The 22,046-nt window shown below is 46.3% G+C and overlaps 1 protein-coding gene across 1 annotated transcript in view; it reads right to left on the bottom strand.

Moving 5' to 3' along the window:
* CFAP61 (cilia and flagella associated protein 61) overlaps positions 1–22,046 on the bottom strand; it is a 255,126-nt gene that overhangs the window by 44,502 nt on the left and 188,578 nt on the right. Inside the window, exons 22-25 of the mRNA XM_067707353.1 lie at positions 13,249–13,541; positions 8,383–8,710; positions 6,953–7,044; positions 894–1,099 (exon numbers count right to left, since the gene is read on the bottom strand). Coding sequence (XP_067563454.1) covers positions 894–1,099; positions 6,953–7,044; positions 8,383–8,710; positions 13,249–13,541 — 919 coding nt within the window. The remainder of the gene's footprint in view (positions 1–893; positions 1,100–6,952; positions 7,045–8,382; positions 8,711–13,248; positions 13,542–22,046) is intronic.

Below are 22,046 nucleotides of genomic sequence, written 5' to 3'. Positions count from 1 at the left end.
TTTCCACACCACCAGGGTGGCCAAATGTTCAAGCTGAACGGTGCCGAGGACTGCCAGGGCTGCGGAGGGCTCTCATGGCTGGCTGGAGGGAGGGTAACAGACACCACTACCGTGGGGAACATTTGGGCGTCACCTAGTACACCCGAGAGAAATTCCTGCACAGGTGTGCCCACGATGCCAATGGCACCAAACTGGAACAATATGAACATCGATCGACAGGAAAATGGACGGATGACCTGTGACACAGTTATCTTACACACGGAATACCATACAGCAGGGAAAACACACAAACTCCAGCTACACGCATTGCCATGAGCAGGCTCGCAAACAGGGCCCCAAACGGAGTGCTGACTTGCTCCGTTTGGGGATCTAGAGCCCCCAGTCTAACCAACCTGCTGGAGCAGAATTCCTTCCCAACGTCTTAGGCAAACGGTCGCCCCCTCTGCTTGAGCACGTGCCGTGAGGAGGCGGCTGGGGTCACAGACAGCCTGTCCGTGGTGCTGGAACTCCCCCCAGGACCAGGTACCTCCATCCTGCCCCCAAATCGACCTCTTACGTTTCTGACCACTGCTCTTAGCAGCCTGTGTCTCGAGAGAGACTTGAATATCATCTGTGGCGTGGAGGCCGTGCACGGATGCGTCTGGGACCCAGGCCTGCACGTGGCCGTGCGGCCACTTGTGGACACACCAAGAGCCTGTGCTCTTCTCCGTGGGCCTCTCCAGTGCTGGTGGGTCTGATACTCTTCACTGTTGAGAAGCTCTAGCTTCTCCCAGGGGTTCCCGTGTACTTCCTGGTGCATCACAAAACCCCTCCCTCATTCACAAGACATCCATGGCTTGTGTCTGCATTCCCCCCACCCCATAACCCCCGGGAAAGGGCAACGCCCAGCTCACCTGTAGAGGTCTGGGACCAGCCCATCCTTGTATCGAGCGCACAGGTTGTTGAGGACTTGCTCGTGCTGGCCGAACAGGCGGATGTAGTTGGAGGCAGGGAAAGGCACTTTGGAAAGGCACGTGATGGTTTCCACCATCTTGTACTTGTTGGTGTGGATTCGGAAGTAAGTCCCGTTCTTCACGTTACCTGTTACTATTTCTGAACCCTGGCGGAGGAGTGCATCAGAAAAACAACGTTAGAAACATTTCTGGACTTTGGGAACTTTATCATAGCAATTTATTTTTCAAATATAATGGGTGGATTAGAGCTTATCGCCTGTTGCAAATCACAGTAGTAGATATGGACCAAACTCGACTGAAGATAAGTGCGTGTCAGAAACCATGTGTTTGAATTTGATGACTGAAAGTTCCTCAGGGCATTTGACACTGTGATTATATCGCTCCACGTTTCTAAATGAGTTGCTAGGTTACGGTCAATTCTCCGTTATTTAATACGTGGCACAGCCAGTAGGTGGAACTGGGTCTATGCTCTCCTGCGCGGTGTCAGAAGACTGTTAACTTTAATTTTTTCACAGCACCATTTTGAGAAAAACCTCCTAGTCAAAGGTGCGCAAAAGGAATTTCAGTTTTTAAAGTTCTACTCGAACAAAGGAAAGAAGGAAAAAGGTGAATCCCTGACAGCTGGGTTTGCAGAGGTTCACCTGTTTGGTAGGGTCTGTTCCTGGGAAGAAGGTTCAAGTTCATGGAAAATATCTACACCGTTCTGTGGGCTACCTGTTAGTTTGTAAATTGTGAAAGGTGTAGATTCATGGCTTTATGTCCCCTAGAAACTGGCTGAACCACCATGTGAACCCAGATGACAAGGAAAGATGCCCCTCTACCCCAGTCATGACCACTTTTTCTATTTCAGCCCCTGATGGCCACTGACTGACCAGCCAGAGACATGCTTCCCACCGGCTCCAGCAACAAACAGAACCTCCGTGGACAAACCTGGGTTTGGCTGGTGGTGGCTGAACCCACAGACTTTGCCTCTGGACTCTGAACTCAGTACACAGTAGCACTCAGTAAATCTCTCCTGAGTGCATATAGATTTAAGCTTTTGTTCTGAACTTGAATGTGGCATTTAGAAATCCAGGGCAAGTTGAACTGCACTGATCCCAAACATTTACTGAGTCCCGGACATCCCCTGGGGACTTTATCTAAACAAGGACACATGGATTAACTGGATTTTTAAGTAAATTGAAGCAACTGGTGGGTGTTTGTGTATCACATGACTAAGCCCTGAGGAGGAACCAGCCAACTATAAAGGCACAAGGTGAGAAATACAGGAGGAATGCCAGGTAAGTCCTGGGCCAGCCCCAAGGATATGCACGAGATTGGGGGACAGAACAAACACAGCTTAGGATGGGGGTGGGGGACAGCGCCCCAGGGAGGTGCACGAGGTCCCGCATCATAGAGATGGATGGATACAGAGAGGAAATCTACCTCCATAGCAAAGTGTTTAAAAAAACACCGAGTAAGGTATTATCTAACGCAACAATGGTATATGCACACATCTGGATGCAATGCATCCAATAGAAATTATTGGTGAGTTATTTCATAACAGGAAAATATGTTCCCAGTACATTTTATACTATAGAAGTATAGTATAAAAATTTATAATGTTTTATAATTTGTAGAGAATCATTCTATTTTCATAAAAATAAGCGGTATCATTTATTTGTTTCTGTGTCAATATTTTAACAAAATGTTAATGGAAGGGGCTAAGACTAAAGCTGCTGGTGCCAAACTCAAATGGTTTTTAAAGTCTTGTATTTATTCTTAGAGATGCTCGCAACGGGCGCGTTCATCACTTTCATAGCTCTGTGTGTATTTAATTCAGAAATAGCGTTTGCTATGACGAGCCACCAAGTAAAGTTGACCCTGGGGAGGCCTCTTCGCAGTCAGGGGTGCCTTGGTGAAGTTGAATGAGTGTCTGGGGGAGGGGCTGCTCCCTGGCCTTGCTGGTAGGGCGGCTGGGGGTCCAGGAGAGAGGGCACTGGCCACAGCTCTGGCATACTTTTAGCACCAGGTTTCCCTGGCCTCAGTGGACAGCAGATCCCACAAGGTCGTGGACTCTCCTCTTCCTCTTTGAAATTTCTTTATGCTGAGTGATTAAGGAAGGGAACTCAGGCCTCAGAGGGGTACATCTCGGGATCCACCCACGTGGCTGACAATATTTTTGACTTGGCAAAGAGTTTCACTGAACATCCCACCCTCTGCTCACAAGCACTTGTATTTGGGGGCTGATTCAGTGGATTCTGAGCACCTCAACTCGAGGGCCACGGTGACTCCGTGGCTGGTGTCTCAGCATCACACGCCCTCTGAGGTCACCCTGTTCTACAAGGGCTGTGTCGTCAGCATCGTTTCCAGTGATGTGTCATCGTGGGTCTGTTTCTTTGGTGGAGGGGAGTTGGCCTTACTTTTTAATTTAAAGGCACACGGAGGAAAGAAATGCCCAGTGGTGCAAAGACAGCACATCTTGACTCTGGAAGTGACCGTGACCATCGTTAATGAGATCTGGCACTGCGATCACAGAACCAGGGGGCCGTCCTAGGCATGAGGCATCAAAATAGTTTGCATTGACATGAAAGGCAAGTCGCCTACAGATGGGTTTCTCAGACACAAGTTACCCCTGTGGGGCTGGGCAGACTTATCTAAATTTCTGAGGTCATTCCTAGTCACTGTTGCTGACAGATGGGAAAATCCAGTGAAGTCCAGGACCCTTTCTGCTTATCCTTCCAGAAAATCACTCCACTAAACAAGGACTTAAGGCAGCTTCCAGCCCTGCCACCCGGTGAGGGATTCTGGGCTAACGACGATGATGATTTCATACACTTTCCAATTCTGTGGGATGTGGCTAGTTTCTTCCTTTAAGTATATGAATAAATTGTTAGGAGATTTGGGTGTTGAGTTTAAAATTTTGACAGAGTAACGGGTTCTGATGTGTTGTTTTTTTTGTCTCTTCCTTTTTTCCTGAATATAATTATCCTTTTGAGCTCCTTTATGATTTTGACAAAGATTGGAATATGGCTCTGGAATTCATGCCAAACGAAAGACCCAGGGGTAATCAGACTCGGCATGCAAGAAACCAGGTTCCCAGCTCCCACGATGAATACACAATTTTAAATTTAATGGTACCCAGGCAGAGTTTGTTGTGACAAATTTGTTTATTCTGTGGAGTATAAGCCAACAAAGCATGTGGACTGGAATCTGCGGATCAGTTCATTATGTAGACGACTTGGGGTCCCCTGTCTTCCTTTTGTCGGGTTACCTCATGAATTACTAAAGCATCTCCTTACTTACATATCCCGATGCATGACTGCTACAAGAGTCTGATGAGATTCATCTGTACTACATTTGCTGTAAGAACAGTAATTTAGTTTCTCTAGTGAAATACTGCTCCGTGGGCTCCATTCTCGATCCACTGGCCATATTTAGGCAACTGCCTGACCATTTTGGCAACAATTTTACTTAATCAAATTAATTCCAAATCCAAAAGATTGCCATGGAACCATCCTACATTTTTTTTCTTGGTGAATAAAATGGGGGAAAAAAATCTGTTTAGATCTTCTGTACTAATTAAAAAGGAGGCCCACCTGGCAAAATGGTTAATTACAGTCAGGGTTCCTGCTCAAATACTGTCACAGCACCAGCCAAAGAAGCTAGTCAAGTTCCATTCTTATGAAAACCCTCATTATCTAAAACTCCCTTTCGCTCCTCCTCTGACTTTATTCTGAGAGAGAACCAGTGGTTGATAAATAAATGACACTGCATGTCAGAAATCACACACTGTCCTTGAAGAATCTGGTTCAGTGTGAAACCAAGTCCAGTATTTCCTAGCTTTTGAACCCATTCCCACCGTGTACTGTCCGAATTCCTAACCCACAGAATCTGTGAGCGGAATCCAATGGCTGCTTCATGTCCCTAAGTTTTGTTACACAGCAGTACAGACTGGAGCACCATTCACTACGGTCCTTTCTTTACTTGTAAGAACATTTTGCATCAGACTGTGGATACAGGACACACCTGAAAGAATCTGGGTAAGGCCCAAGGGAAATAAGTTTTAAACACACAGCATCCATCCTTTCCTTGGAAGAACCAGGTTTCATTATTTTTCTGGAACTATAATTAACAACATCTACCACTGACGGGTCACTGTTTTATTCCTTGAAGGCAGTGTTACTTTATATGGGATCCCTAATAACCCCAGAAATGCAGAGGAGTTGATAACTCGTCCAAAGTCCATGGGAAGTCGATGGAAGAGCTGGGATTCTGACTTCCCGAAGAGAGAGGGTGAGGGGCCAGGAGCCTGCGACATCCGGAGTCTGCTCCCCCTTACGGAATTTTCCAGCAGCTTCTGCTACATCTCATTGGCCGGGACCTGCCACATGGCTGACCTCATTCTCAAGGAAATCTGGGAGATGTGCTTATTTTAACTTAGTCAGATCATTAACCCTCAAAAAAATTCAGGATGAGAAAATGGGAGTGGAAGCAGGCAACCTCCAGTGTCTTCCTCACTGACGAAAAAGCAAACATGAAGCACCAGAAAGGAAACCCCAGTTGACAACAAACACCGGTTGGGACCAACTGTCCGATAGTCTTACCTGAGAAGCTCACCAACCGACCAACCATGTTGTGTCCTTTCTAGTTACCTTGAACACAGGGAACGCCCCTCCCAACCCCCAAGCACACGCAGCTTCAGCTTCACCTCGCTGGCCCTTCCTGTGTCATCCAGGGAAGGCAGGGGAACAGGGGGGCCTGGACAGACATCCCAGACCCTAAGCAATTTACTATTGCCACAGAGGTGGTTATTTTAATTATCTATGGATTCATCACAGGCTACCTCAAAACTTAGTGGCTTAATGTCCTTCAGGAGGTGGATGGATAAACTGTGGTCCATCCAGCCAGTGGAATACTATTCAGGGCTAAAAAGAAATGGGTTATCACACCATGAAAAGACATGGAGGGAACTGAAATGCAAATTATTAAGTGAAGGAGCCAATCTGAAAAGGCCACATGCTGTATGATTCCAACTCTATGACATTCTGGGAAAGGCAAAAGTATGGAGACAGTAAAAAGATCAGTGGTTACCAGGAGTTGCAGGGGAGGGAGGGAGGGATGAATAGGTGGAACAGAGGGATTTTTAGGGCAGTGACACTACTCTGCATGATACTGTAATAGTGGGTACATGTCATTACACATTCGTCCAAACCCACAGAATGTACAACACCAAGAGTGGACCGTCATGGAAACTGTGGGCTTTAGGTGATAATGATGTACCAATGTAGGTTCATCAATGCTAAAAAATGTACCACCCTGGTGGGGATGTTGACAATGCGGGAGGCTGTGCATGAATGGGGGCAGGGGGTATATGGGAAATCTCTGTACTTTCCTCTCACTTTTGATGTGAACCTAAAACTTCTCTAAAAAATAAATGGTTTAAAATGACAACACACTTTTATAACCTCAGTCTTTGGGAGTCAGAAATTGGGAATAGCTTATCTGGGGGATTCTGGCTCACGGTCTCCTGTACGTTTTAGTCAAGATGTTGGCCAGGGCTGCATCATCGGAAGGCTGGACTAGGGCTGGAGGACCACTTCCACGGTGGCTTCATCACACGACTGGCTGGTGCAGAAATCCTCAGTCCCTCTCCACGCGCACCTCCCGAAGGGCCACCTGGGTGACCTTACAATATGGCAGCAGTGACCCAGGAGGGTGCAAGTTGGAAGCTGTATTATCTTTCAGGACCTGGCCTTGGAAGTCACACACTGTCATTTCCACAATATTCTGCTGGCCACACAGGTCAGCCCTAGTCAGTGTGGGAGGGGACCATACAAGGACATGAATACCAAGGGGTGGGAGTCAGTGGGGGCCGTTTTGGGGGCCAAACTGCCACATGGCTTTCTGATGCGTGAACCAATACATTACACTGAAGACTGAATTAAGAATTTCACCCCTACCCCCATAAACAAAGTGTTATATTTGAAAGTAAAATGAAATTCAGGAATAATACTTACAAAATCAGACTGGGCCATTTGTACCTCCAATAGGGTTGGGATGGCAGGCTTGGCGATATGCAGATAATGGTACGACCCAGGGAGGATGCCTCCTGGTGGAAATGGCAAGTTTTCCACATTTTAATTCAGTCGGGTAACAACTGGGTAACAGGGCTTACATCTGTACCACAGGACAACCAGAGATGCCTGCCGTGGTGTATGCTACTCAAACTTTCCCACTCAAGTACCTCTATTAGCAAGGAACACCCTGCGATTTATTTTATTTAATAAAATCAACATGAATGTGCCGTTATAACCCATAATATAGCCACCAATGTTCTAAGATGTGCCAAGCTGATCCCGTGCATCCTGATTTCCCATAACTTGTGGCATTCTCATCTCTGCCTGCTAAAGCCAGCCAAGACTCTGGTCTACAAATGTTGCCATGGTGTTCCCATTCTCCATCCTCCTCCACTATGTAACCAAAATACTAAGTAAATGTTATAAGGAAAATCAACAAAGTTCTTGTTCAATGCTTTAGAAAACTCGTATTATGAAACTGTTACTATTTCTAGCTTGCCCTAGAAGCCCGAGCCTGGTCTAGCTCTGATCAGCCTCTGACACCCATGCCTTGTCTTCCTTTCCCACATCCACCACCTTCCTTAAGGTCTCATCCAGAGTGAGAAGGAGATCACGACCTCTCGGAGGCCATTTAGTTGGGCAGATAAACACAAGGACTGCAATACAGGGCTTTTGTCTCTTTAGCCTGATGTTTTGTTTACTGGATTAGGGCTCACAGACCCCCTAGGGGTCCACGGGTGACTATGGGGGTTGGTCCATCAACCTTCTGGAAGTAAACGTACAGTTTTGTAAACATGTGCATTTTTCTGGTAGAAGATCCACAACATTCAAAGATACTGTTTTCAGGGGTAACTCCCACCTCCCCAATATAAGAAAGTTCCGTGTCACTCATATGATGATCTCCTTAGGGGTCAATAAAGCTGAGGGGATAAAACTGGACCGTTTTACAGCTGCTAATGGTCTAGCTTATCCATCCAGACAGCAGACCAAAGCCTGGGAGGCTTGGAAGTTCTCCTTACCTCTCAACTTATATTGAGAATGAAAGTTTGGTAAGATGTCAGGGCATCGAACCCTACACCAGTTGTGAGGGACCTCTGGGCAAGTTACTCATCATCCCCTAGTCTCAGTTTCCTTATATGCAAAGTGAGCATCACATTCTGATGTGAAAAATGTTATCACATCAGTTCTGATGTGATAAAATCAAGTCCATAATAAACAGTTAAACATAAAAGAGAGCCCTCCCGTGTCTCTGTGCAAACCCACTGAGGGACACAGGTGCCTCCTCACCAAACCTACAGGAAACGGAGGGCTGGCTGGTCCAGATCCAACCAGTGGCTCCGTCACAGGGATGAAGGTGGCCCACTACCTACCTTTGATCTTGGCTCCCCTGTACATGGGGATGAGGCGGTCAAGGTCAGCCGGCGGCTCAGTCACAGGCTCGAGGGTCGGGTCAAAGAGGTTGAGCATCACGGCTGCCAGCTGGAAGCCAACTTCCTTGGAATTGAAGTTGCTGTGAGTCCACTCATTCGAGTAATACCTGTTGGAGAACTTGGTGAGGGAGCCGGCAGCTCTGATGGCTATGTCATTGGTGTGGAAGTTGGTGTCTATCACAAGGCGGCCGTCGTAGACAAGGCACGCGTCGTTGAAGGCTCTGAATGTTTCGTAATCCACGTTCTTCTCACAGAAGCTGAAGAACATCTACAAAGTGAACAATCACATTATTTCTAGTTATCACTCTTCACTGTACCTTCCCAACAGGGTGAAGAGTCTCTATTTTATTACTTGGGGCACACAAGAAAACCTAAATCTACAAACAGTATGTCATAATGGTGTGTGTATCTTTGGTACACAGAAGAAATTAAGATCATTCAATGTCACTCTTCTTTTTTTAAATTGCTCAGTCTAGACATCCAGGGGCGAGGGTGCCACGTGGTGGAATATCTCCCACAACAGCACGTTCTTCCCCGTAAGGAGGTTTACATTCATAAACACCACTTTCCTCTCATTCTCGGACATTTCGAATCGTTCCTTCTCAGCCTCCTACCATTTTCCTCTCCTGCGTCTGACACTTAGGTCTCTCCAGGTTCCTTCTTGGGGTCACTTCGTCCAGTTTTGAGTCTTCAGGCTGCCCCATTCCTGCTCCTTTAAACCCAGAAAGCCTGTCTCTCCCTGCAGGACGCCCCAGAGAGGATGCAAGCCCCGTCCGCCTTGGTCCCCCCGAGGCTTGGGCTCCTGCCTTGTTACTTCCTGCCCTGGGATGGCAGGTGCTGATTCAGTGAAGATTTACAAGGTACCTGCAGGCCCCTCCATTCTCTGCCCAAATTTTAATGCGTTCTCGTACTTATCTGGAGATCATCTTCCGTATTGATGTTAAGTCATTAAAGCAGTCCAAGTTAGCTGTTTTTAAGTCTTCAGTTGTCATTGAAGTAGCTAAGCTGAATCATTTTTATCTTTACCTAAACACGGTTTGCCACCTTATTAAAAGCATGCTAAGAAATGAACATATGACCTGGGTCCTCATCATACTGGTGGATACCACACTCCCTGCTTCCTTCACACGCCAGCTCTACCCACCTCACTTGCCTCATTACGTACAGAAATCAGCTGTCCTGAGCCAGAGGTAACCCCCTTCCATGCCCTTCCCTACATCTGGGAATGGCGTGCCAATGAGGAATGAGCCACGAATGAGCCTGCAGTAGCCACTAGTCATGGGTGACTATATACTTTTAAATCTAAATTAATTACAATTAAACAAAATTTAAAATCCAGACCCTCAGTTGTGGTGGCCTATTTCAAATGCCCCAAAGCTACAGGTGGCAGTGGCTGCCATGTTAGACTGCACAGACATGGACCATTTCCACCATTGCAGACAGTTCTATTGGACGGCACTGGACTCAGATCCACCATCCCTATGACGTCCTTTCTTCTCCCTCAGGGAACCGGCAGGGCCTTTGCCCTTTTCCCTATCTCTGTTCACTCAGATGTCTAATCCTATCCCAATTACTCCCATCCAGGCAGCTTCTTTCCTTCAAACCTCTTTAAAATTTTTTCTGTTTTATAACCTTGCTCAGTGACCACAGGAAAATATATTTCTCTGAGTCTGTGACTCTGAAACTTTCTGTCTCTCTACTCCTCTTTTTTTCCCCTCCTCTACTCGTTTCCCATCTCTATAGAAACAGACTTCCCACTCACAGAAAAATAGGAAAGACGTTTGATTTGAATTGAAATTATGCATGAAAAACAGGACCGTTAATGCTCAGCAGCTCCCTTCAGCATCCCTGCAAAGTTCTTCTACCTACCCAGTTTTTCTCCTACTTAAAACGACTCTTTTATTAACGGGGCATATACCTATACTAGCCCTTGTTTTACTGCGTTTTAAAGACTATCAGTACCTCTATCATATTATTTTATATGGTTTTGGCATAGGCATTGACGCTACGGTTACATTTGGGACATAGGGGTTTGTGGAATAGAGTGAACGCCGGATCAGCAAATCCAACACTGTCCATGGGAGCACGTGTTCTGAGTTACAGACCTCTCAGACCCCTCAAACACAACTCACGTGCTCCTGTAATGCCAACTGAATAAATAGTACATAGTGGATGAAAATATGAAGTAGGAACATCTGCTTTAAATGCTTCTACAAATAATGACCTAAGGGTCTACCTTAAGGAACTAGAAAAAGAAAGCCAAAGTAGATCCAAAGCAAGCAGAAAAAAGAACATAATTGTTAAGAGTGGAAATCAATGAGAGAGAAAACTGACAGATGACGGAGATAATTAAAAACTCAAAAGCCGTTTCTCTGGGGGGAAAAAATCAATAAAATTGACAAATGTCTAGCTAGACAGAGAACTTCAGAGAGGTCCTCATCTCTCCTTAGCTGCTGGTGGGCGCTGGCCATCCCTGCTGCTCCAGGACCTGTGGCTGCCATCACTCCATCTCTGCCTCCGTCAGCATGGGGCCTTCTTCCTCATGGGCCTCCTCTCTGTCATCAAGTCTCTCTCTCCATGTAAGGGCACCAATCATTAGAGTTCGAACCCACCCCAAACCAGGATGACCTTCTCTGTACTTGACTACAACTGCAAAGATCCTATTTCCAAATAAGGTCACATCCACAGGTACTGGTTCTTAGGACCGTATCTCCTCTCTGGGGGCACATAATTCAGCCCACGACACCATGACCACATGGCCACAGTGAAGATCGTGAATATATTCGTGCCCATCAAAAGTCTCCTAATTCCCTGGCAGAGATGCCACCCAAAGCTGACGATCAGGAGGGATAAATACCCTGACTGTTCCCTTCTTCCAGTTTCTAATCTCCTGCCAGGTTGGCCAACCTACTGAGAGTCAGGGGAAACGGGCTGGGAGGGTCCTCTGTAGAGGCCCCTCGTCATGGTGCAGAGCAGAGCAGGGGAAGCTGGAGACAGGACCTGAGGACAGCAGGCCAATGTCCGACTCATCCATTTAGGGTGCAGTTTGGGCAGGAAGGTGTGTTGGATCAAGGCAGCTGAGAGTATCTGCAAGATGTCCTTGCCATGATTCCAATTCTGACCTGGACAGCAGAGTGAAGGCCAGCAGGGGCTGCTGAAGAATCTGTATTCAGTTGGATACTGGGGGAGGTTTTCCTGCACCCATGCGCCCTAAGCAGGGTATATGTTCACCCCCAGAGTTGCCCAGGATAACCTGGGCATACATCTTCCACGATCATCATTTTGGGAGGAAACTTTTGGTGAAAAGATGTTGATTTTCCCTATCTTATACAGGTATTGTGACATACATGTGTAGATGGTGTCACTTTTATGTTAAAATAAAATGAACTTTTTCTGTCTTTTTCACTGCTATATCCCTCACACTTAGGACTAAGCCTGAGACCTAGTAGGTGTCCAATAAATGTTTGTGGAGTGAAGGAGTAAATGAAGGTACTGAGAGCAGAATGTGAAATCTCCCTGGGTTATCCGAATGAAATGACAGGTGGCAGGGAAACCCCCTCTGTGCAGGTGGTGTGCCTTGACCTCCAGTCCAGACTCTGGGGGGATGAGGGTGGCCCATAGGGGCCCTTGGGTGAGAAGCCCTGACTTAGGCTGACCCACCCCTACTGCCAGGTGAGGGACTGCTATGAGCCCCCACGGGGTTCCCCAGCTGGCTTGCCCACTAGATGCTGCTGGCATCCTTTATCCCAACCGCCAACACAGCCCTTGACCCCCATAGCTCCAGCACTCACTCGGACCGCAGCCCCCTCTCTCTCAGGGATCTCCTGCTTCTCCATCACATCAACTGGCCCCTTTCCCCTCTTCCTCCCTCCTGGCTTCTGCTCATCTCCTGAACAGGGTGTGAGCTGAGCTGTGACAAGCCCCAAAGCAAAGTACTCTCTCCATACATCATGGGGGAAGATCCCCTATTGCTGTTTCCAGAATCTTAGGAGGTCGACACAGCATGGACTTTGAGGCCCTGCTGGCCTGGGTTGGGATCTCAGCTGACGCGGAGCCACGGTGTTCTCGTCTGTAAGGTGGGGATGCTTCCCTTGAAAGAGCTGTTGTGAGGAGGGGACAGAATACACTGCCAGTGTGCAGCATGGTACCCGGGACACGGGGAGCGCTCAGTGGGGCTGGCCCTCTTCAAAGCCGCCCCCCTGACACTCTGCCCAGGAACAGGCGGGGTCCAGTTCCCTTCCCCTTGAGTGTGGGCTGCCTTAGTGACCTGCTTCTAGGGCACAGAATGCGGTGGAAGGGTGCAGCTTGACTTCTGAGGCTAGGTCACGAAAGGAGATATGCTGTCTCTCTCTCTCTCTTTCTCTCTGCGTCTCTCTCTCTGTCTCTGTCCCATTGCTTTCGGAACCCAGCCACCATGCAGAGGGGAAGCTCAGTCCCATGAAGGGGCCACTTGTAAGTGTTCAGGTCAAAATCTTACCTGAAGCTGAGCTGACACCAGCAGACGGACAAGTGGGTGAACACACCTTCTAGACGATTCTAGCCCCAGCCCCAGTCTGACGTCAGCCCCAGGAGACACCTCCAGGGAGAGCTGCTGGGGGAGCCCGGTCCAGCCCCAGGACCACGGGAGAGAATATGGAATGGCTGTTGTTGTTTTAGGCCACTCGGTTTGGGTGGCTCATTTCTCAGCAATAGAAAATCTGAACGTTTAGGGGAAAAAGAACGCTGTGACTATAAATTCACCACCTACCACTTTTCAGACCCCAAGTCCCCCAAAGGCGGTGTGTGAGGTTCTGGGGACCTACTTACGGAGCAAGGGAGCTGGAAGGGCTTGGTGGGTGTGGTGAAGCTGGCGCTGTGGATGGGGTCTGGGTTCAGGCCATCGTTCCACTGAGCTAGGACCGCATCCCGGTAGACGGTCACCCCCGCGGCTCGGAGCGCATCCTCCACTGCGCCCTCCACTGCGTAGTTGTTGATGCAGGTGACGATGGAGGTGGGTGGGTGCTGCACCAGGTGGATGTAGGAGCCCCTCACACCCAAGTTCAAGAGCGTCTCCACCGTGGTGTATGTGTCAATTGTGTTCCCATAGATGATGACATTCCCTACAGAAGGGGACAGATGCTTAGATACATAGTTTAAAAAAAAAAACCCAACAACCTTATTAGTCAAATGCTAATAATGCCGAATTGCTCCCTCCAACCCTCTCATTTTTTTTCAGCTGTGGGAGGTCAGCGGTGTTACCTAGCAACAGCGACCAAGAAAATTTAGTAAAGAATGGGCACACAACGTCCCACAAAGTAGTCAAGTACTTTTAACACAGAAGTAGGACATTCATTTATGTTCCTATAATTTGAAAGTTGAAATTATGCTAAATGAAACTGGTGAGAATAAAACCTTTTGCCTTGTTTTTGCTCCCTATTTGCTAGACTTATTAAGAGGAAAAATGGCTGAAGTTTGCAATAAATGCAAGTTCTTCCTGAGTGATGAAAAGGACAATGGTGAAAATAATTGTCATGTGCGTGATGGTACGGATATTTTAATACTTAGCTGTTGAATCATGTTGATTTCAAGGACATTTTTCCTTCTTTGAGAACTAAAGACTAGAACATTCTGCTTGCAACAGATAATCTTATATTCAAATTCTGATTTTTAGGATTTAATGTGTCAAGACCTAGCAAAAGAGATTGACAGGTATTCTTTTGGTGAGGAAAAATAAAATCACAAAATGACTTTGAGAGATTTCCCCTGTGTAAGAGCATTTTGATGGTAACAGTCTATATGATTTATTTATATTTCTTAAAAATATTATAGAAGTAATTACATATGCTCTTCTACTAATGATATAAGTTTTAAGACCAATGATCCTATTACATGAGTGAGATGTATTACATGCTATTTATATGCTGTTTTTGACACTGAATTGGCATTATTACCTCTTCACAAAGACAGAAACTGCTGTTGGCTCACGTTTCAGGCGAGCTGTAACAATTTTACCACAAAATGATAGGTTTGTCAATCTACCTCTCTTTTTCCTCCTGTTTATAAAATGATCTGAAGAGGAATTTTATGAGACAAAATAAATGGCAAGTGTACTTACTCAATTTGGTGGAATAAATTATGCAAAAATCTATTTCTATCCAAAATTGAGAGGACGTATAACGGCTTGTCTTACTTGTTTAGAAGGAAAGGAACTAGAATAGCTTTCAGATGGCTTCCCTAAGGTTAAGAGCTTCTGGAAAGTCCTCCCCTACTTCCTGTTGCTCAAACGTGGAATGCCAAGGGGGCAAGGCAGTCAGGGGCAGGGTCCTTCCTTCCCGGCTTCCCTAGGATGCTCCGATTTGGGGGCTCTGATTGCCGCCCTATTCAGACGCGCTAGTGCAGCATTCCTGGGTGAGCTGCCTTTTCCTTGGCTGAAAGAGCCAACATTTTGCTTAAATTATTGAGGCTCCCACCTGCTGTGCAACATGAATCCTGGCGGTCTGACACAACAAAGAACTAGCCTGCCAGGAGAGCCAAAACTTGAACCTCAAACTGTCATAGGTTTGAGGTCTTCTGCCCCTTTAAAATATGCAGGCAAAAACAATATTCATTTTCCGTGAAACAGATTTAAGTGCTTAGGCCCCATGCAACTCAGAGTTGAATATTTTTCCAGTCTCTCCTTCATGTTGGCTTTTAGTAACTATTCTGTGAGATGGGCTTTTTCATTACAGGCTCATGGAAGCCCCAGCAATGCAGAGTTATTTAGCCAGGGTTGCCCACAGATTGTAGGCGGCTGGAGAGGATGAGGACTTCCATACATTTCATAAAAGCTCTACTATTTAAATTAGACGTTTATTTATAGATATGCTAACTTCTAAATAGTTTTGTCTATCTTTTAGTTTAATTCGAAATGCCTCCCCCAAATATGAGACTTCAGTTATTGTAACTGTCAGCTATTGTCACGATAATGCTGCATGACAAACTACCCCCAAACTCAATGCCAAACAACAATAAGCCTGTTGCAGGTTGGCCTACATGTCTGTGGGCTGACTGATGTTGGCTGATGTGGCTCCAAGCTGTGGTTGGAGTCAGATCTGCACCACGTCTCTCTCATCCTCTCTGGACCAACAGTGACCTGAGGCATATTCTCTTTCAGGAGCTGTGCAGGAGCACAGGCGGGCAAGCACAACTGCTCAGACACTTTCTAAGCCTCTCCTTGCAAGACATCCACTAATGTTCCATTGACCAAAGCAAGTCATGCGGCCACACCCACACCCGCCCAAGGGGGTGAAGCAAACTCTGCCCACAGCGGGGATGTGTGTGTGTACATATTTGCTGAACAACGGTCCAATATAACAGTTGTATTGGGCACATAGTAAATCATGCCTATGTGATGTCATCTAAAATTTTTCACCTAAACGTGTTTTATATGATTATTTACTTACATTGTCTCATTACCCACAAAACAATAAAATCTCATTATAATTTTTTTACTACCTAAATAAGAACATGTCACAGGTCAAATCACATTCCTCCACATACATAAGACCCAATGTTACAAAGTCAGCCTGTTATTCTTTGCTAGTTTGATCCCTTGCCTTTTACATGTTTCCACTCTGGGGGGGATTATTCTTTCCATTATCTTTGTGCAATTGTGAGTTCTTTCTACATCATTTCCCACTTTTTCTTTGTAAAGAATTTTTAGATTCAATTCCTGTTTATCTCGTGACTCTTATATACCTGGCCTAAAGCCAGGCACTTTAATACACAATCCCAGGAACTCCCTGGTGGTCCAGTGGTTAGGACTCCAAGCTCTCACTGCTAGGGACCTGAGTTCCAGCCCTGATCGGGGATCCAGCAAGCTGTGCAGCATGGCCAAAAGAAAATAAAAAGTTATCTCTGGTATCAGCTCTCTTTCTGGGCCTGGCCTCCTATCTAAATTCTTAAAAAAAAATACACAATCCATTATTATTATTATTACCAGTAACAGTAACATTTAGAACTGTTACCAATAACCTTGGCTTCACGCAAATGCCCGTAAGTAATTTTTTCATAAGCTAACAGTAAAAATATAAGCACGAAGATAATTCATAGGATAAGCAAAGACATATTTGGGGGAGTCCCCAGGACAAAAGTTAGCAGACAAAGATTCTGATTAGTAATGTATGCGTTTCGGGACAAATCAATCTAGATATAAAAATATGATTACTTATAATTATCAGAGTAAGTTTACTAGCAGGGATGGGGTGGAACTAGGGCCTTTGAAGCCCCCTGGACTGGCCTATGCTTGTGGTTGTACCTGGGCCCCAGCAGAAGGTCCAGCCCCAGGCAGGTGAGGTCCCTGCAGGCCCGAGGCCGTCTGTGCCTTGCCTTCCTTGCATCGGCCGTCTACACGCCCTGGCTTACCTGGGGGAGGAGAGGACTTCAGGCCCACCCTGCCCACCCTGGGGCCTCACACAGAGCCTGGCCTGCAATGGGTGTGACAAAACGTTTCCCGACCAGATGCGCGGATGAGTGTTTGAGCTTCATCAGCTTTTGCTGATCCGAAACTAACTGGGCTTTCCCTTTGTGGCCTGTCGATATTTGCTGCAGAACACCCTCACTCTGGCCAGGTTCTCCTACTACGTATTTCGACCTGGTGTTCACTATTAAGTTGGCACTACATACCAGTCCAGCCACAGGATGGGCTGTGTACCTGAGATGTGTAACACAGAAACATGTTAGATCTGGCTATTAGGTTTCCCTTCTAGCCCACGAAATCCTACACGATCCTAAATGTAACCAAAACTGTGTGTGCCTCCAACACGACAGTAGAAAATAATACTGCTGCCATGTTGGTGCAGTTTAAACCAAGAGACCAAGGATGTTTCACAGGGAGGTTAGCCCTTGGGTAACTATCACGCTGCGGACAGCTGGGTGAATTTGGGGCCAAATCAAAGAGGGATGGAAAGGGATGGAGAGGGAAGGAAACAGAGAAAGAAAGGGAGGGGGCAGAGAGAGAGAAGAACCCAGAACGCCTCAGAGAAGTAGATTTTCTTCCATCGCTGGCTGAGTTAGAAGCAAGCAAGAGTTTAAAAGCAGGTGAGAAAAGTGGTTGTGAGGTGGGGGAGGGGTGGGGGAACTGAGCCGTGAATAACAACACTGCAAAGGGCTTTGTAAGGGCGATGCTGGGTCTGACAGCGTGTCCCAGTCCAAGTGGACCAGGCGGGTGGCTGGGGTCCTGCTGGCGCAGAACATCCTGACGGCTGGTGGAGGAGAGGGGGGCAGCCTCAGGGTATGTGGAACCCACGGCATCTGTCATCTACAGCGGGCTTAAGAGGTCAGACAACCCCAGTTCATTAAAGATTCATTCAGCTCATGCATTTCCACCACTTTGGTGCTCTGTAACTCACGGAGTCTTTGCAAATATTTTGAAGGAGGTGACACATTGCAGGGGCTTCCTTTATCTTGTTGGGATTTCGCATATATTCTTTGGAAGTTTCTATGCATATGTGGAAGAAACAGAGTGGCAAAGCTGAGGATTTCCCCCTGGATATCAGTTTTATGCTAAGAGATCTGGTCACTGTCTTCTTCACAGCAGCTCAGTTTACTTAACAGACAAGAAACAGCCAGTCTTTGCACTTGACCTGATGGGTGACAGAGGGGAAGTGGTGGGCGGCCCTACTTTGAACTGGCAAATGATAACTCAGGATTCGAACAGTCTGGGTGGATTTTCAATAGGGGGCAACGGAATATAACTATACCAGTTTTCATGGGAGGCCGATCTTTGTTGCTCCTTCTAGGGGATAAATTATGCATTACTGAGAGTACAGAGCAGAATCGGGAGGCATAGTACAAGGAGGGCACGGTGGTGAAAAGACGACCTTGTGAAAGCCCCTGGAATTGAAGTTGGCAGGAAGGAGCACCCAGTCTCTCTCTCACGCTCGCCTGCAACGACCTTTGGGACAGAATGTGCAAGGGAGCTTCCAAAGGAATGAGGGGCCCAGCTGGGGAGGAAGCGGGGGCATGATGATTCCCATCACCACCTGGGTGAGCTGTCACTTCTCCACCTCAGGCTGCAAAAGCACTAAGACCAGCCGTCTGAAGTGTTGGCATGAACGTAAAGGTGATGCTTGTGCTTTCTGATACACTCTTGTTGAAGGTGTAAATGAATACACCAGCAACTCTGATTGTGTGACCACCAAAATGAGGCAAGCCCACACAAGAGGTAAAGATGAAGGATTCTCCAGGAAGGAAACCATCACTTGGAAAGGAGAAAAGGGAAGGATTTTCCGATCTGGCATTCTGGCCAGGAACTCACATCTCAAGAGGATAAGAAGTAAATTCAAGATTTATGCACATAGATATTAATAAGAATTTTTCTTTACAGTTATTGCATTTTAAGACCAGAGAAAATAAGAATTATATACTACATTTTATAATTTATGTATTTTAAGTTATTTTATTATTGTATGTATATTTACATATTCCATTGTATTTTAATGAAGAATTATGGTTCCTTTCCACTTCAAAAGAAACAGAGATTATGTAAGATCAGAACAGGCCCATGAGAAAAGTTTTATTATGCTCTCCAGAAAACTGAGGACAGAGGGGTTAAGTAACAAGCTCCAGGTCACACAGCAGTAGATGGTTCATCAGAACTCAGACCTGCCAGATCTGATTTCAGAACCAGTGCTCACACCACTGCACTATATTTGCAGATGGAGATATATAACATGTTCCTTAAAAACTCCTCTAATCGGCATTGTATCTGTATTATTAACTTTAGGGAATAACCAGATAATGAAAGAATTTTAAATAGATACCCTAGAATATTAATAAATTGTGAAATAAACACATACTTAAAAAACATATTATGTTCATGAATAGACCAGAAAATACTCTTTTTACTTTTTAGAAGTCAAAGCATAAGATTTCTATGACACGTCTCATTTTGCTCTGTCAAATAAAAAGGGAAGAATATATTAGATATAGCATAACAAAGGCTTTGTTCGGTGATTCATGCACTGGAATTTTAATGTTATACTTTTCTTACAAACATGCTTTTAATAAGGCAGTAAACTGTATTTAGCTAAAGATGAAAATAATTGATCCATTTTGGGCCATCAAGGCGGTGTATTTTTTTGTGCTTTACTTTCATCCTACTTTTCATTTTCATGGAAAGTACAGAGGTAATAGCAGATGAATTTCAATTAGTTTCAATTAATGCCATAAATTGTTATAATGTATTAGGTTGCTGGGTTCTATCTGAAACACCCCCCCGCTCCCGCCGGCTAAACCCTCCAGGTTTTTTTTGCAGTTGAAAGCCAGTGATGTCAGCTATTCTCCAGGATAGTGGAGCAGTTCTAATCGTTTACGATAATTTACATCTATAAACTCATCCAACTGCAGAGACCAATAAACAATTTCCTTCAGACTGGACAAATTCCATCACAGAACAACTGTTTCTCCTTTGGAAGCAGAGGAAGACATGATAAAACAGAGACAGGGGCAGGGGAGAGTGGTGATGCTTTGGGGGAGATGTCTGTGCTTTTTCAAGGGGCAGAAATTCAGAGGAAAGCTAACCTCCTCCTATTAAAAAAAAAAAATCCATTGTTTCTGCTATGTAGCATCCTTCTGTCCTTCTAGAACAATCCCTCCACCGTCCTCAGCAAACAAGCCCCTCCTCTCGAGTCTGTTTGCTTCAAAGTTAGGCCTGGAGTTTCCCAGGATTCGGGGTGTGATTCCTGGAAGGACATTCGACCCAATCACAGCCCGTGAGACACAGGAGTTTTTTTCGCAGGCTCTTGGGAGAAGGGCCCTATCCTCAGCTCCCACCCTCCAACCCCAGCCTGAACTATTGAGAAAAAGGAAAATTAGCACTGAGGGAGCAAAAGCTAACTATCATGAAAAATGTCCACATTCTTTCTGGTGTTATTAGAAACCAAGGGCTGACAGGCGGAGTGACGGTAATGGATGCGGGAACAAAGCCCTGCTCCTCGTTTTCATGAAGTGCCAACTTCCAGTTTCCAGCTTCAAATACCATCAGCCCATAACTGACTTGGAAATAAGCTAGATGCAGCTGTGCCAGCAGGACCTCAAATGGATCAGAGATGGCTGCTTCCAGCCCGCCCCTGCCTGAACGGCTGCCCCGCTCCAGCCCTGACCCATCCTTCCCCGAGGGCTTTCTCTCTGCCGCCGTGGGCGCCAGAGATGGGAGTTCACCTTCCTGCAGTGCTGTTTTGTACACAGCATCACCCCTGGTTCCCCAGCCTCTAAAAAGTAACCACTTAAACCTGGACTCCCCTGGATCCTCCACCTTCTCCTTCCACTGCTGCCCTTCACGGAGTCTGCCCGGCCTGAGTTGTTGGGTCATGGTCTTTGAATACAAATCAAACTCCCCCAACCTCTCTCTTCCTTGCTTATCCTGCCCTTCTTTTTTTTTCAGCAATTTCAGTCTTTTTAAAATTTTTTTATTTTTGGCTGTGTTGGGTATTCGTTGCTGCGCGAAGGCTCTCTCCAGTTGCGTCAAGCGGGGGCTATTCTTCATTACAGTGCACGGGCTTCTCATTGCGGTGGCTTCTCTTGTTGTGGAGCATGGGCTCTAGGCACACGGGCTTCAGTAGTTGTGGCACATGGGCTCAGTAGTTGTGGCTCACGGGCTCTAGAGCGCAGGCTCAGTAGTTGTGGCGCACGGGCTTGGTTGCTCCGCAGCATGTGGGATCTTCCCGGACCAGGGCTCGAACCCGTGTCCCCTGCATTGGCAGGCGGATTCTTAAACACTGTGCCACCAGAGAAGCCCCTATCCTGCCTTTCTTTAAGGCTGAGCTCAAATCCTCCTTTCTTGAGGAAACCTTCTCTAAACTTCACAGCCTCCAGGGCTCTCACGAAGGTCACGATGCCTCTCTACAACCAGACTGGTACCTGGTGTACACGGCTCCCCATCTTTTGTGTAGAGACTGTGCTAGGCTGCACCATCACCAGGATGGCAGTGGCTGAGACCTACACCCTGGAGAAACAACCCTATCACATGTAGTGGTAGTAGTAGTAACAAGGCTAACAACAGCCCATATGATTGAACTCCTACTGTGCTGCCCTGAGCTGGACATGTAATATCTTATCTCGTTTAATCCTCATAGCAGTCCATGTGAGGAAGATATCTGGAATGGCACTAATTAAATTCAAGTCTGAATATGACTCTAATTATGGAAAAACTACAAAGAGAAAGAGCTTCCTCAAGGCAGGAGGTTAACATTTTTCTTTCCAACTTTTCTTATAGTCATTTGAAAAGGGTCACTACCCTAAGTTGAATGAACTTGTCTGGTCTGTTTCTCAGATGCCTCCCAGAGCCTGGGCCCAGCATCTGAGTGTTTGGACCACCTACCTGGGAGATGCCCTGCCCTGGGGGTGTCATTAATCACTGGACCTGGGGAAAATAGCCTACTTTTAGGACAAGAAACTAATGTCTATAAACTCCCTAACCTGGCTGTTCAGTGGACAAAAGCGGGCACGCAGGGGTTTTATGAAACAGTTAATGGGAGACATTCTTAACTCTTGCAAAAGCATTTATTTCCCTTTAGGTGGGCACCAGAGTATCACCATCTTCAACAGCTAGTCAAGGCAACACGATAGCTGGATGCTATTCCCCC

This window comes from Pseudorca crassidens, chromosome 15 (genome assembly GCF_039906515.1).
Source record: "Pseudorca crassidens isolate mPseCra1 chromosome 15, mPseCra1.hap1, whole genome shotgun sequence".
Classification (NCBI taxonomy): Eukaryota; Metazoa; Chordata; class Mammalia; order Artiodactyla; family Delphinidae; genus Pseudorca; species Pseudorca crassidens.
Note: the sequence above shows the minus strand (reverse complement) of the source record. Positions and strands in the feature narration are given on the sequence as shown.